Source organism: Pagrus pagrus (assembly GCF_965226575.1).
Source record: "Pagrus pagrus genome assembly, chromosome: 16".
In the NCBI taxonomy this organism is placed as follows: domain Eukaryota; kingdom Metazoa; phylum Chordata; class Actinopteri; order Spariformes; family Sparidae; genus Pagrus; species Pagrus pagrus.
In genome coordinates this window covers 21,819,537-21,836,441 of record NC_140200.1, presented here as the reverse complement: position 1 = coordinate 21,836,441, position 16,905 = coordinate 21,819,537, and the positions used below count along the sequence as shown (strand labels likewise).

The 16,905-nt window shown below is 39.1% G+C and overlaps 2 protein-coding genes across 3 annotated transcripts; one reads left to right on the top strand and one right to left on the bottom strand.

Moving 5' to 3' along the window:
• Window positions 1-4,836: 4,836 nt before the first annotated feature.
• On the bottom strand, window positions 4,837-7,396 carry adat2 (adenosine deaminase tRNA specific 2). Of its 2 annotated transcripts, XM_084378514.1 has the most exons (7): window positions 7,289-7,396; window positions 7,069-7,185; window positions 6,576-6,680; window positions 6,160-6,310; window positions 5,958-6,064; window positions 5,613-5,685; window positions 4,837-4,942 (listed from the first exon to the last, which is right to left on the bottom strand). In XM_084378514.1, exons 2-7 carry the CDS (start codon window positions 7,162-7,164, stop codon window positions 4,914-4,916), a joined length of 561 nt encoding a protein of 186 aa, XP_084234640.1. In that variant the 5' UTR covers window positions 7,165-7,185; window positions 7,289-7,396; the 3' UTR covers window positions 4,837-4,913. The 2 variants fall into 2 exon arrangements, with proteins under 2 accessions (XP_084234640.1, XP_084234639.1); XM_084378513.1 differs by having other exon boundaries at window positions 7,069-7,395.
• A 505-nt stretch (window positions 7,397-7,901) lies between these two features.
• Window positions 7,902-16,241, top strand: pex3 (peroxisomal biogenesis factor 3). The gene is made up of 12 exons (XM_084378512.1): window positions 7,902-8,111; window positions 9,131-9,262; window positions 9,374-9,455; window positions 9,767-9,810; window positions 9,960-10,081; window positions 10,375-10,441; window positions 10,545-10,599; window positions 11,032-11,170; window positions 11,274-11,344; window positions 11,443-11,565; window positions 12,264-12,360; window positions 13,136-16,241. The coding sequence occupies exons 1-12, from the start codon at window positions 8,039-8,041 to the stop codon at window positions 13,217-13,219; spliced, it is 1,089 nt and encodes a 362-aa protein (XP_084234638.1). The 5' UTR covers window positions 7,902-8,038; the 3' UTR covers window positions 13,220-16,241.
• The last annotated feature ends 664 nt before the right edge of the window (window positions 16,242-16,905 follow it).

Genomic DNA, 16,905 nt, shown 5'->3' with positions numbered 1-16,905 from the left:
ACATAAAAAGGTTGTAGAAAAGGGGTGAGGGGAGGCGAGGAACGGCAAGGAAGGAAAACTGTAAAAGAAAACAAACAATATAAAGGAAATGAGGAGGAGGTAAAGGAGATGCATGTTGGCTAATGAGACAGATCAGAGTATAGACTGATTTGTTTAACTGTCCCACATTATGTATATTTTGTGGATCATACTTTAATTTTGGGTCTCTATTAGAAAATGTTTACAAGCTTTCCTCATACGGTTGCTGCAGCACCACTATTCACCATCTGTCTTAGCTCTGATTGGTCAGCTCTCACAGGCCTGAGCAGTCACCGTCCGCTATGTTTCCGCCTCAGCTCTGCCGGGGTTTTTGCGACAACATCTGTACTGGGAGGAGTGGCTGAGGGCTTTTAGTGAGTAGATGAAGGTCTGTGTTCGGCGTTAATGTCCGTCTCACCTAACCACTTGTTAGCGACAGCTGTGTTAAAGATGCGTAAACACTTTTTTATTCAAATGTTATTTCATTGTTCATCTTTTGTCTCCGAGCAAAAAGTCAAAATCTCTAAAGCTTGTGGTAACCACAGACCATATTTCAGGCACTCACTTGAAAACCCATTCAAAAAACCCATTGAATTCATGATGAGGACTCAGAAGTTCAAAAATGTGAACTTATTTCTGGGTTTTATGAATCATTCCTGCAGTACTCCATAAAAAAAGACATGGAAATCTCATTTTCAGCTAAATGGGACCTTTGAATGCTTGAAAAGAAAATGTCTTTACAAAGTGTGTGACCTCATCAGCAACTGAAGACGTAGCTTGCCACCAGCAGTAGTCAGCATCGGCTGGTTTTAACTACGAAGAAGGTTTTCCTGGACCTTAACCAAGTTGTTTTATTTGTGTCAACTCAATCAGACCTTTACCATCGCGGTGACGGAGCAGGAAGCTCATTTTGGTAATTCTGGAAGGATACATACTATAAAGGAGGGCCAACAGGGGAAGAGACGGACATGCAGGGCGACAAAAAACAAAGTGAGAACAGACAGACAGCTGCTGTTCTGATCAGTCTGCTTTAAAGATGTGTCACTGACCAAATACTTCCAATAAAAACAGGTGACTGAGGCTACACTTGGATGTGTTTTAGTGACATGTTGAAAAGTCGATAATCACAACACGAGACGGATGAGTTCATGTTTGGCCTCAGCGCCGTCTCACTGGGCCCAAGTGTCGAACAGGGAGAGAAATTCATTTAAAATTTAAGCCAATCCTCATCACTGATTTTCCATCTCTCTGTCACCATGGAAACCTAAACTTCAAACACGATTAGCACATGAAACGAACACTCACACACTATTAGCCAGCGAGCTCCGACTAAACACAACAGACGAGAATAAGACGGACCCGAGTCGCCCGGGTGGAACGGCCTCGGAAAGATCGACGAGATTTCACTCTGTTGATGTTCAAAGCAAAATAAATCAAGAGGGAGAGAAAGAAGAAGCTGATGCAGTCCGTCTCTGAACAAAACAAGAACTGATTGAAGAATACAAAGAGACAGAAAAACAAAAACGGCAGGCTGTGGGAAGAAAATAATGGAAGCGAAAAGTGAAAGAAAGAAACAGCTGACAAAAGGTAAAACTAACGCGACAAAAAGAGACGAATGACAAGACTGAAAGAAAAGGAGTAAAAACAAAGGAGCATTAAATTAAGGTGCAACAAAACAGTAAAACAACTGGTGAGCGTTTCAATCTTACCACGGCGCTGAGCAGAAGGGAGGAGCAACACAAAGACCACTTCTCTTTCTTCCTCTTTAGACTGTGAAGGTCGACAAAGCGAAACCGCAAAACACATCAACACTTCCTGTCAAACTCCCCCCGTCTGCTTCCTCCTGACACAGAAACAAACGCCACCCCTCTCCCCTCCCCTCCTCCCAGGTCATCTTATAGTGAAATAATAAAACAGAAACTCCTTAATTCTCCCTGGCGGTGTTTTTCTTTCACCTTTACGCGATATGACAACTCAGATTACACCTTTTTTCTTGCAGTTCGACAGTGTGTGTGTGTGTGTGTGTGTGTGACTCCTCTTGCTGTCAGTTTGGAGAGGAGAGTTTGACACTACACACTCTGTTCATTAGCGCCTAACAGCTAGCTCTGCACCGCTGTGTGTGTGTGTGTGTGTGTGTTTGTGCGTCTTCAGTAACACGTCAACTCCTCCACTCTGAGGTGACACATTAAAACATTCTGGAATATTCTGCTCTGCATTAATTAGCATAGATTTGCATGCTAACGAGCCAAGAGGAGCTGGACGCCGACACGTGTTCCAGTCGGGGAAAGATCCACATTTTTATCTGCAATTTAACCGGATCCAGAAAATATATGTTTATGTGAAATGTACTGAAAGCTCATTTGTCTTTATGGGAAAATGTTTTTTGGGTTTGTTGGTGACAGGGTGGTGCATGTGTGTGTATAAAGAGGAAGTAGAAAAAGGCTTAAAGGAAGAACTTAATATAGTGACACATTAAAGAGAAAAAAGAGGAAGTAGTTACTAAATGTGAGAAATGTATGAGAGAGAAAACAGGAAAGAGGAAAGGAAATAAGATAAGGAAGGAAGAGAAGGGCTGGAGAGGAAGGACGGAGGGTAAAAAGGGAAGTAGGAGAAGGTTTAATAAAATCAGAAACATGATGAGCTGCTGCAGAAATGAAAGGACGGAAGAAAGAAAATCAACAGCAAGAAAGGGAAGATAAAATGAGAAAGGAGGGAGTCTGGTGTAAAGGAAACATGGAAAGGAGAAAGGAAATTAAGGCATGGGGGAAGGAAATAAGTAGGAACAAAGTGAAGGAAGGAGAGGGAAATGAAAGGGAGTGGAAGATAAGTAGCCACAGAAAGATGGAAGGAAGGAAGGAGGAATAAAACATAAAAGATGAAAAAAAAAAAAGGTGGGAGAGAAACGGTGAAGAAAGAAGGAAAGAGTGAATTTGCAAAAGAGGAAAAGGAAGGAAATGAGCAGGAAGGAAGAACAATCTAAAAAAGATGGTTTGGAGGTGTAAAGGAAACGTGGAAAGAGTGAAGGAAGGAAATAAGCAGGAACAAATTAAAAATGGGTGAAAGAAAAGTTTAAGTACAAAACTTTTAGCTAATAAATAAAGTTCCAAAAAATGGAATGATGGAATCAAAGAGGGACATTGTGAAACAAAAAAACCCCAAATAAGTAAGGAAGGAAAAGAGGAGCACGGAAAGGTGTGAGAAAAAGGGTGAAGAAAGGAGGAAAGAGCGAATTTGCAAAAGAGGAAAAGGAAGGAAAAGAGCAGGAAGGAAGAACAAACAGTGGAAAGGAGATGGGGTATAAAGGAAACATGGAAAGAAGATGAGAAATGAAGGAAGGCGAGGAAGGAAATAAACAGGAATAAAGTGGAAATGGGTGAAGGAAATTATACAAACATTTAAATTAAATCAACAAAGACGAAAGGAGGAAATAAAAGAAGGAAGGAAGGAAGGAATCAAAGAGGGAACTTAAACAACTGGTGTACAAGAAGGAAAGGAGGAGAAAGAAGAAATGTAAACAGGAAGAAAAGGAAAGGGGAAGTTTGCTAAAGAGGAAAAGGAAGGAAATGAACAGGAAGGAAGAAAAAACAAGAAACAAAGGAGACAAGGAAGGAGGAAATTAAGCAGGAACACAGTGAAGGAAGGAGTGAAGATATAAAAGAATAACACATGGATGGGCCACAAAAAGATGGAAATGAAACAGGAAATGAAAGTGAAAGGAAGGAAAATGGGTGTAGAAAATGTGTGAAAAATAAAAAAGAAAGATTTAGAAATTGTAAAACAACAAAATGATACAAACCGCAGAAAGAAAGACAATTATGAAAATATAAAAAGGTGACGAAAAGAAGGAAAGGGATAAAGGAAGGCAAGAAAAAGAAGAAGGAAGCATAGAGGGAGGTTTGAAGCTGTGAAACAAAAAAGGCACGACAAAACAACGAACACAAAGATGCAGGAAGGAAGCGGGGGAGGAAGGAAGGAAGGAAGTTGTCTGCAGCTAAGAGAAGGATGGAAGAAGAGAGGAAGGAAGTGGTGAAAGGAGATTGTGAAACATCTCTTTTGTTTTGCTAAAAACAAAACAGCAGGACAACTGACACACACACACAAACGCACTGGAAAGATTTTCTCTGACACACTCGCACTCCTGCAAGCACACATATTTACAGTGTTTCCATCTCCACCCAGCTGCAGACACACACTCCGACATGCAACGATATGTGTGTGTGTGTGTCTGAGAGGAAGTGAAACAAGGTTGAATTGTGTCACCACGCGTGTGTATGTGTGTTATGAGCAGTTGGGAAGGTCACTCCTGTTGAGAGCACTGCTGCCACACACACACATGGTTTCTCACACTTTCGCTCTTGATCACAGAAATATAACACAGGAAGTGATGCGAGGTATTTTGCATGAACGTTCTAAAAACAAACAGAACAGAGCAGTTGTGAACTATAAAGTTCAAAATGGCCGACAAGCAAAAAGAGCATCAGTTACAGAAAAATCAACATTAAACTGAATTAAATTCTTCTTTTTCTTTGCTAAACATCTGGACTTTCTAATGTTGATTATTTGATATTTTTACTTTAATTTGAGTATCACATGCTCGTCTATGAGTGGACAGAATATCCCCAGGTGAAAAGCTGATGTTCTGGAGATAAAAGGTTTTATCATTTTAAAGTGGCAGCAGTGTTATTTTCTCCTGCGTTAATATTCAGAGATGGTAAACATGTCTCCTTTATAGGAAGTTAGCTGGTGTACTGCGCCCTCTGCTGGCAGATTGTCTGATGAGCAATGTATATTGGAGGAAGTCTGAATGCAACACACAAACAATATTTATAACTTCATTTATTACATTAAAAAAGGTGAATACAGGCAATATAAAAAGTTGATTTACAGCTGATTACTCAGTCCTTCCTTGTTTTGGGTTTGGGGGCTGAAAGAGACAGAAAGTAAAGAAAACTGTAAGAGGAAGGAAAACTCAGAAAAGGTGAGAAAGTGGAAATGTTAGAAGAGTTAAAGAAATGTTCATGTGAATCTATATAAAAGCTCAACACTGAAAAGAAAAGGGCCAAATTGTTTTTGTGAAAAACATTAAAATGTGAATAACGACTAAAAATAGATGGTACAGACACGGCTGTGACTCAGAAACTACAGAGTAATATCAAATGTTTGGTACCGTTGGATTCAGACCGATTTAATTTCAATATGTGCTTTGATTTCATGTAAATATGACATCTAGAAAGTCAAATGTATACTTAACTTATTTCGGTGATTTTTTTTTTTACACTTTATTATTATTATAGTTTTTTTTAGATCAACTTCATCTACTAGTTAAGGCATGATAAATATGTGAAATCCAAAATTGAAATGTTGTCATGTGTAGCCACATGTCTTGGCAGTTTCCTCAGCAAAGTTTTTGTCTCTACCTCTAACGGAAAATAATCTGGGGCTTTTCCTTAACTTACTAAATATAGTTGAAAGAAAGATTGAAGAGAAGACGACAGAAAAGATCTCAAAGAGACAAAAAACATATAAAGTGGAGCAAAAATAAGATAAAGAGAGACGTGAAAAGAGAAAAAGAAGAAGAGATAGTTTCTGATCACCGTTTGGATTCTCCTGTTTGTAGAAAGTCTTCAGCATCTCGACAGCTTCTTCTGCCCTGTGACCTGAAACACACTGAACATAAGATACAGTCATTTATACTATGAGGCCAAAAGTATGTGGACAGCCAAATTTTACACCGAGTATGTAACAACTGATCATGTCTAAAAAAAAAATAAAAAAAGGCATGAGCATTAACCTGCCGCTGTAACAGACTTCCATCCAGATTTTTGACCCATGAACATCACCACAAAGGAACAGTGTAGCCTTTCCCATTGACAAAACACACACAAATAAAAGACAGAAGGTAGACAAACAATAAAAAGACACCAGAGACAAACACAGACCTTGAACGTGTTCCCAGTCTGAGGTAAGTTTGCAGAGGAAACGTCCAGGACTGAACCGCAGCCTCCAAACCGCTCGTTCCTGCAGCCGTACACGACGACGGGGATGTCTGACAGCTGATGAAGGAACAACAGCTGCCAACACATGCAGACACATACATAATATATATATATATGTACACACATATATCCTGATGCAGGATACTGATCAGGCGCAGGGCTGCAGCACACATGATGCACGGCTCCACGGTAACGTACAGGGCTGTTCGTTCACACACGCTGCTCACGTCCAGGCTGCGACTACGACACCAGTCCAGGAGCTGGTCCAGGGCCACCATCTCAGCGTGACGAGTGGCCTTACACACACACATACACACACAGAAAAATACTGCAGCACTGGTTTTACCTGAAATGCAATATGCTACATATGCCTGTTCCTTAATATTACGTAACTGTGGTGGTTTGGAGACTATACATGTTTGTATTTTTTATTGACATGACAAAAAACAAACCAAACAGACTGATTTCTGCATGAGATGCAGTCAAGTTTTGTTCATGGAAATAGAAAAACATCTTGAGTTGTGTTCGCACAGAGTCACCACTATCTTTTACTTTCCCTACATTCTTGGTCTCGTTGACTTCATTCCGTCCCTTGCCCACGACCTCATCGTTGTAGACCATCAGACATCCGACCGGCACCTCTCCGTTCTCCAGAGCATCTTTGGCCTGCAGCAACACATAGACAAAATACACATTTAGACTCAGAAAGGATTACACACAAAGATACAACACCCATGGAGATTACAGTCACTGGTTGCAGTGATTATTTTCATGATCACTTAATCTGAAAATTACTTTTTATAATAATGGATTGAATATTTATTCTATAAAGATTTAAGAAGCTTGATAAAGCAATTTTTTGCACTTTATCTTTAATAATTGAATGTTTATTTATTTTCAGTTTTTAAAAAGATGGTTCCGGGATGTATTTTTAGACTTGTTGGGAGAAATCAAGACAATATCGTTAGTTCTCACATCCTGGAGGTCTCCTGAGAAAACAATAGATGTCAGTTAAATGACTTATTCATTACAATCACTGACGTTTATCTCTCACCATGTCAAAAGCGCTGTCCATCCACTTCTCAATCTCCTCATCCCTCGGACAGAAACTTCCCGCGGAATCGGGTTTACCGCCTTCTTCTGTTCCCATGACAACTGCTGCTACGTAACTCTACTTAACAAAAGTCAAACTATTGTTATTTAATAAGTGTATGTAGCTTATTTCTTCATTTTTCTGTTAAAATGTCATCCGCTGTAGTTCACACGCCGAGTACCTGCACTGATGGGGGAAGATAATAGTGGACGGACCAGTTCCAGACATGACTAATCGAACTGCCCGATGGCACCACGCATCTTCACGTTCATGCCGATGTTCTCGACGCGTCAAGTTGACTACACTTGACTTGATGTAAACCAGAAATCCGTCATCCTGCGTACAAAATAAAAGCTTGATTTACTATGTTTTTTTGTTGTTTTTTTAAACCAGTGTGGTAGACCTTTTATTTGTTGTTGTAAATTCATCTTAGTATTATTTTTGTTCTTCTCACATATGTATTGTTATCAGCATAGAATGCTTATAAATGAGCAACAGTATTGGTATGTTTTGACGTAAATAGTTAAATATATCATCATAGTTTTTGTTTATTTAAATGTCAAATATTACAATGAAAATCTGATGTATATTCTGTCTTTTCTAGCCTGTTGTGTGACGGTTATGATCTGATTAGACCAGAACATGCCCGCATTATACTACTTTGATAAAGTAACCAAATGACGAATATAAACTGATTTATTTGACATTTGACATTTTATTGTGAAATCTGTAACCGGAACTTGAAACAGCCAGCCTGCTCTTCCTGTCTTCACCGACATGCTTTGGTAGTTTTGACAGTTAGCATGGTAGCAGGGAGTTGCTAGCTAGCCGAAAACTCCTCAAATAACATGTCCGTTAAACAGTCAGCACAAAGTTAAAAGTGCGGAGTGTTTGTTTGAGTTTTAGTTTCTGAACGTGTCACTGTCCGAGGATGTTTTCATCTGTCTGGAATTTTATTAAACGCCACAAAAGAAAATTTATCTTCACCGGAGCTGTAGTTGGAGGTAACGGGGTCCTGTTAGCTTCTTCTAGCTAGCTAGCTAATAACTTTAGCAACATGCCTGACTGCAGTAAAAATCGTGATTAAAAACGTATTTTCTTACTCACCGATAGAACTTATGCTTTAAAATATATATTTCAAGAGCTTTTAAGAGGTTGAACAGTTGTCTTTCACTTCGGCATCTATATTTTCAACCAAGCAGCAATATTTCCAACATTGAAGTACTGTTCAACCTAGTACAAGCCAAGGAAAACAACTGTGGTAAAGGTAGAGGACAAAAGTTAACTATTACTGAAATGAACGCCAAGTAGTGTGTTGGTTCTACATCTCTTTTAAAGTGACCTGTAACGATCCAATGAGGATATCTGCTTATATTTTACTTGACGCTATATAAATGAGCAAGACATTTAAATTGCCAGAAAATTGAATGAAGTTTGGCGAGACGTTCCATGCGTGAGAAGAGCACTTATGGATGCTCAATGTTAGCATCTTAACTTGTCGCCAAGCCTTATCGCTTTCATTAAGGGGCCAGGATAATCCATGACAATTGGATTTAGCTAAACTGCTGACCAGTGAGTGTGTCAGATTGATCTCGTTTGGCTGTATTGAAACTATAGGTTGAGTAGGTGTGTTGTCAAATACCTAATTATTTTTCTAATAATTAGTAATAGCTTACCAAGTAATGCCATCTTTAGTAGCATTTAAAATGAATGAATGTTCGTGATAATGTTAAATATGAATGTTTGTACTGAAAGAGTTTGCATGGGTTTCAAGGTAAACCTAAAAGAGAGAGAAACATCAGGTGTCCACTTGCCTTACATGAAAATGAAATTTAAATATCTAAAACTAAAAATATATACTGTTGGGAGCTCCTATTCCAAAATACACATTTGTGCTTTAACCAGGACATTCCTGGTGACTCATGCAGCTCAGACTCATCTTAAAGAGTGATTGATGGTTGAGGTTATTTCCTGTGTGTGTGATACAAGTTAGTACTATTTCTTATTTATATGTGATCCCCAGGAGTGTACTTCCTGGGTAAATATGCCCAGAAGAAGATCAGGGACATTCAGGAGAAGGAGGCGACCGAGTACATTGCTCAGGCCAGACGACAGTTCCACTTCGAAAGCAACCAGAGGACCTGCAACATGACGGGTAATGACTTTACACTGGTCCTTCTCAATAATAATTCTGAATTCTTCACAAATCCTGTTGAGTACTACTCATAATGTACTGTGCTGTACTGTGTGTGTGTCTGTGTTGCAGTGCTGTCCATGCTGCCTCCACTGAAAGAAGCCATCATCAATCAACTGAATTCAGAAAATCTAACTGCACTACTCAAGACCAAGTGAGTCAAAGTCTCTATGAGGGTTAGCGCCAATGGACCAAATCAAACATTTCCTTTTCCACTTGTACTCACAATTTACACATTTCTATATGTTTAAGGCCAAGATAGTTTAGATTTTTTTTTTTCTGTGTACATTATTTTATGAAAAGTTTGTCACCATTTCTAGATGTTTTTGTTGCTCTCAAACATCAAATTTAAGTATTGATTTACTGAAATAGAGAGTGTGCTGTGAAGTACAGTGTGATGTGTAGTCTTGATGATGTAAAACAAAACAATAATTCCGCTTTTTCTTCTTTGACATCTTCTCACAGACCAGCCAATAAGCTCGAAATCTGGGAAGATTTAAAGATCATCAGTAAGTTCTTCATATCACCAAACTGTGTAATATCACACATTTCTAATAATTAATTGGTTACTTTGCTGCAGATAAACAAAAACTTTATTTTAAAATTATTCACTTGAGAGTGGAGATCAAACGTGTGTGAATCTTGTTGTCTCATTCAGGTTTCACCCGCACCATCGTGGGCGTGTACAGTACCTGCATGCTGGTGGTTCTACTGAGAGTCCAGCTGAACATCATAGGAGGATACCTGTACCTGGACAACTCTGTGGGCAAGAACACAATGGTGAGGAACGCCGGATTCATTGGCTTCTTTTGCTTAGAACTCCTGTTAGAACGCAGTAGTAACTTTAATGCAGATCTGTGAGTTTGGCTGTTCACATTGGCGTAGACAGATATTTGAAGTCCAAGCTCAGGCTGCAGCTAACAATTATTTTCATTATTGATGAATCTGCCAGTTATTTTGTCACTTCAATCATTTTGTGTACAACCACTGATTCCCAAAAAAACCAGAAAGATCAGCTGGAGATATTTTAGCATTATTTACTCGTGTGTGTTATTTGTGTTTTTTTCTCTCAGACTCCTCTGGCTCCTCCAGACGTTCAACAGCAATACCTGTCCAGTATCCAACATCTACTGGGAGATGGTAGGATGGACACACTTACACACAAACACACACCACAACATTTTTTTCATTCAACACTGTTCAACCTCAGTCTGTCCGTCTCTCTCTCTGTCTTTCTCTCCAGGTTTGACAGAGTTGATGACACTAGTGAAGAAAGCAGTACAGAACTCCCTCGGAGGGTGAGTGTCCCTAACTAATAATTACTTACTACATTTTTTGTTAATGCTATTGTCGTGTGCTCTATGAAATGCCAAGCAATTGTGAAAAATGCTCATTGTTTTACAACCAACAGTCCCAAACCCAAAGACTATTTCACTAATTGTTGCAGCTGTAATTTGCATTGTTACATTTTTGGTATACATTTTAGATTACAAAATGTTAAAAATGTGTAAAAATGTTCCCAGAGCCCCATGTAACACTTTACAAACCACAATCAACAGTCCAAAACAACCAAGATAATCAGTTTACAATGAGATAAAATAGAGAAAAAGACCAAATTGTCACACATTGAGGCTTGAAACAGAAAATGTTTTAATTTTTGATGAATAAGTGAATTAAAATGATTAATCAGTGTAGAAACTAGTTGCTGATAAACTCTCTGTTGGTTGCAGCATGTCTCTGAAGCAGAGTCTGTCTCTGCTGGAGGTGGAGCAGCAGCTGAGCTGGATCAGAGCGGAGGTGGAGGCCGGCTCTGAGCGGCCGCTGCCCTGGTACATGCTGGCTGACGACGAGAACGCACTCGCTGATCAGGTCACTACACACACACGCACGCACACACAAACAGAGTGACACACAGAAGTATTCACAGAGCTGTGTATTGATACATCTTCTGTCCATCTTTGATCTTTGTCAGGCATGCGGGCTGACAGAACAGGATACTCTGACCATCAGACTGTTAAACGAGACCAGAGACATGCTGGACAGGTAAACACATCACCTGTGTGTGTTACTCATGTGTTTGTCCACCTGTAGATGTATGTGTTTCATGATTCTGACATGTGTGTGTGTGTTTGTGACTTCAGTCCAGACTTCACCACGGTCCTGAACGCCTGTTTGAACAGAGGTTTCTCTCGTCTCCTTGACAACCTGGCCGAGTTTTTCCGGCCACCTCCCGGTGACTCCTCCCCGAGCTCTGCATCTGATAGGTCAGCTGACAGAAGTGTTCTGTTCTCTTCACAGATACATTTTGGGTTTATTATGTTTTTTTTGTGTGTTGTTGGTCATAAGAAATACTAATAGAAGAAGTTGATGCAGCTGAATTAAACATTAGGGCTACAACTAATGCTTTTTTTTATTGTGTATTAATCTTTTGATTATTTTCTCAATTAATTGATCAGTTGTTTGGCCTATAAAATGTTTTTAAAAAATGGTGAAACATGTCAATCAGTGTTTCTCAAAGCCCAAGACAACGTCCTCAAACGTCTCATTTAGTCCAGAACCAGAAGATATTCATTTTACTGTCACTGAGAACTATTACTCAAACCAGTGAATTGATAATCAGAATAGTTGACAACTGATTGATAAATTGTTGCCGCTCTATCCAACGTTACTATTTTCCTGCTACATCAAGTCGGATAAGAAAATTGTTTCCAGCTTAATTTTGAGGAATGACATCATTTTACTTTCAAACCTCTCAACCAGTTTTCCAGAAGTACAGCAGAGGCCTTTAACGTTTTTGTTTTGAAGTGATTTAAATGTCTGGTTATTCGCTCATTGCTGCAGAACAATTGTGGGTTTTTTTTTTTTTTTTTTTGTGTGTCTGAAGTCCAGACACATATCTCCATGTCGACATTGACCTCAACATGACTCAGTTGTTTCTGTGTGTGTGTGTGTGTGTGTTCAGTCTGTCTGCAGTCAGCCTGCCGCTGGCGAAGATCATTCCCATCGTCAACGGTCAGATCAACACCATCTGCAGTGAGACTCCGAGCCACTTTGTTCAGGTGAAACCACACAAACATAAAAAATAAAAATAAAACCCAACAGGTCAGACTGTGCCTTGTTTGTTGTGTCGGGCTGCCCATATTGGCTCGATTAAAACAAAGTCCACATTCTGTTTGCTTTTTCTTTACTGTTTGCTGAGTGGCAAACGGATCCCACGCTCTGATCAGATTCTAAGTGTAAATTATTATGTGCAGGTTGACAGTAATTAGGTATCAGTCTTTAATGTTTGTTAAAGAGAGGACAAGAAACTTTTGATTTAAGTGTCTCAAAAACATCTGCACGTGTGGGCTCTTGGGTTTATAACCACTGACTGCTAAAGCTGGGTATCAAACCTTTTTTTATTTTTGTTATAGTGACTGAAATGTGTCGTAGCAGCGAGTGTTAGAGGGACAGTTTCTGAACGTCTGCTCGTGATTGAAAGTCACATCAGAGATTTTCCTCTTTTCTGAAACAATAAAAGTGATTTTGTTCAAAGTGTTTCACTTTTTTCCCCGAAATTTGCACATTGATTTGATTGTGGGGTGAAAAGTTCATATATGAGCTATAATAACCTGTTAGAAGTGTAGTTTGCCTGGTAATCCAGCAGAGGGCGCTCTAAACCTTGACCTATTGCATGTCATATGGACCCATCAGTTAACGTCTTTTCAAGACATGTCAGACAATTTTAAGTTTATTTTACACATTAAAGCACAGAACCAACAAAAGCAGAATCAATGTCATCAGTCTTTCTCATCTCCGTCTCGTCTCCTAATTTTCTGTAATTCTATTCCTCAGGACTTGCTGATGAACGACCAGGTCAAAGAGTTTGCGGCCAACGTCTACGAGACCTTCAGCACGCCACAGGAGCTGCAGAAATAACTGACATACGAGTAGAAGAAGGAGAATTCAGAGGAAGAAAAGACAGATGGAAACAGAAGTGATACAAGCCCTGGACTGTTGATCCCTCCTTCCTTTTCTCCTCCAAATCCTGCAGACGTTTCACTCTGTGACAGTGTTGAGTGATGAGAAAACAGTCCACGATGAAGCAGCAGTGGGAGCGTCTGTGAACAGCGCCACTGTGGATTACTGAACTGGTTGCTCTGGGTTTGTTAGTCACATCAGAGCATGTGATTAACCCTGAGAGTAATGCATCTTGGGAATGGAGTCTTATTTAACCTGGTAGTGTGGTCTTATTTACCCTGAGGGATGACACACACTGAGGAAAAGTGTGGTGAAGGATCGGTCGCGACTGTTCAGAGCTGATTTCCACTTTTTCACACAAGATGACACTGAAACATCGGCAGTTTACGTTGATCTCCCAGATTTTCCCCTTTTCCATCAGCAGTGGTGAGTGTTTTATGTCTTCTCACGTTTCCAGCTCTCTGCTCTGCACCCTCACTGTTTTTGGATATCAGAATGGTTTACAATGTGTACGGTTTTCTTTTTTCCGTTGTTTATTTTCACTACATAATCCAGGCTATAGAGGGAAGTGTGCAGGGTCGGACCGATGTGGGCTGATGCGTGAATGGAGGTGATTTTTTTTTGTGCTGATGAAATATTTTTAAATTGCATTTTTTTGTCCATTATCCAGTAATTACTTCATTTACCTGGAAAATCTATTGAAGCCTGACATATTTAAATCAGTTTGAAATGTATAAAAGGTGGAGGAGCCCAGGCGATTCTGGAGAAGGATCGTTGGTCGTTGAGAGTCATTCCCAGGTCATCTAATACCGAGGCTTTGAGTCGATGATGCACAGCATCAGAATTTTTAAAGCTCAGTAAATACGATTATAATTGAACGCAACTTCCTCCAGTTGTCCAGGACTAGGGCTGCACAGTATATCGTTTCAGCATCGACGTCGCAATGTGCACATGCGCAACAGTTACGTCAAAGGAAGTGCAATGTTAAGTGAGGCAGTCTTGGTTATTTTAAGATAAGAAATAATGGTGAAAATCACTGATTAACTCCAAATTAAATATGCAGTCAGATCACCGACTTATCAGGTGGATGACATTAAATGGTTGAAATTTAACTAACTTTTAACTAAAACACATTATTAACAAACTCACACCAGTCCAACTGCACTTCTGGGTAGTTGGACTTTTTCCATCCTCAAAACAGCCGTTCGTCTTTTAAAATAAAGCACGCAGACGTAAAGATGTTCTGACAAACACTGAGTTGTCTTTCAGTCCGTGTTTCAGAGCGTTTACTTCAGTGTCTTAGAACCGACGCTGTAGGTGTTTAATTTCTGTCCAGCAGATGTCACTCTTCTTCATGGACTCTCTTGCCTCTATATGAAAGGCTTCATTCCAATTCAAGCTAAATTACAATGACTACATTTTCAATCTGTGGTTCAGTCCGTGACAATAATATTAGGTGACTAAACATCCAAAGAGGTCATTTTGTAGGAATGAGCAGCTTTATTATCACTGTTCTCACACGTGGCAGGTCATATTGTTTTGGAATGATGATGATGATTGTGTTTCCCCTCATTTCTTTATGTTTTACACTTCTGTTTTCACTAAATTTGTTTGTAAGTGACTTCTGGAAAAGCTTCTGTGTGGAAATTAGAAGACAGATATCCAAGAGGCCAAGAAATCTGAGAGAGCTCTATCCCACCCTGTCTGATTAGATATGTGAATCATGTGTGTGCCAGCCAGACGAGATCTGGTAAACAACTAAACTAAACCAAAAGATATTTAGTTTACTGTCACAGAAGAGGAAAGAAACCATTAAATATTCACATTTAACAAGCTGGAATTAGAGAATTTTGACTTTTTTCATAGTTGGCCATTCATTTATCAGCTGACAACTAATTAATTTATCGATTTTATTGTTGCAGCTCAAATGGAAAGGCGATTTTTTTTTTTTTTATTCATCTACCTGACATGAACTCAAGCATAACAAAATGGTAAACACCATTAATAAATGGTAAAATTCTTGTTAATGAAACTTAAGTTAATAATTATTTCACTGTTAACAATGAATAGCTTTATAAACCATTTATTGAGTAAAGCTGCACCTGATGACTTTAATACTTCGTAAATGCTTAAAGGTGCTAACTGCTGCTAACTGTAGCTGCTGTTTGCTAGTTAGCTCGATTAGTTGTGCATCCAGTGGTCTAGCCTGGGAGCTCGGAGCACCAGGGGAGTGTTGGTGTTAACGTCACTAGCACAGGAATGTTGAACTGGAACGAGCTGTTGCTAGCTGGTTAGCATGCTAACTTCAGTAGACATCTCTGCAACTCAAAACAGATGTCATAATGTTAAAACTGTTATTTCTTCACACTCTGTTGATAAGTTTTGTTAAGTTTTGCACATGTAATAAATAATTTATAAAGCATTCCATCATTAACTAAAGTTTAATTAACTTTTAATTTACCATTTATTAATGATTATTACTATAAAGTGTTACCTAATAATACGAATGAAGTTTTTTCTCAGTCCTGTTATAGTTGATGAATTCAGTTCAGTTCTGCTGTTTAAAAGGAAAAAACTCTCAGCTCCTAAAATCATCCAATTGGCCCTACAAGCCCAGTGATAAATTGGTAAAATAAAGCAAAGCTGTTGAAGTCTTGAGGCTTGAACTATAAAACAAAAATGCTTCTGAAGCTTTGGTGGCTGCTGGGATTTACCCGAAAGCAGCTTGTGGAGAGGAAACGTGAGTCGGTCTTTTCTAGTGTCAGATTCATTTTCCTCCTCAGGAGATGAGTAAACATCAGGTGACAGTTCAGATAACTTCCTGATTCCTGGATCACATTAACAGTCAGGTGAGAATGTAAATCTGTGTATGTAATCAGTGATGTTAAGCCTTTTGAAGCAAAACATCCTGAATGACAGCTGAAATGTATGTTTGTAGAAATCTATTGAAGAGATAATAAACGTCAAATGTGATTTCATACTCATTGTTCAGCTTGTGTTCCTTTTTAAATGTCTAAACTACAAATTGTGAAAAGGTTTCCTTGGATTCAATTATCCAAGAGCTAACAGGACATGGTTGCGTCAACAGGGGGCACCCTCCTGCAGCAGGAAACAGTTTCATCATGAGATAAGAGCCAGCGTGTTGGAAAAAAAAAACTGCTGTTGACAAATCCTCCACTGTGCAGTTACAACTGTGACTCATAATCCAACAGAGGATGATGTCACCTCTTAATTAATGATTAATGAATTTAGGAATATCTGTTCCATAATTGAGATGCAGCATGTCGAATCAAAGTCAACCTGTGTATGGAATTCCAAAGATAAATGTTTGTTTACATTCCAGTTTCTAGAATGGAGATAAGATGAGCACAAGCAGGACCAAAGCAGATCTTTTATTCTATTGGATCATGTGACAGACCTCCTGAATGTGCTGTGAAGAAAGGCAGCACGTGTACTCATCTTTTATTATTCATTCTGAGTTATTTACAGACTGTGACAATGGACATGTGAAGGATGGGAAATCCCTTTACTTATTATTTAACACTGCACTCTTTGTTGTGTGAACTGGTCATTATTTAGCCAGATGAAACTGATTACAGCTGTGGACAGAGTTCAAGATTCACGGCGGGTTAGTTAACGTTGGA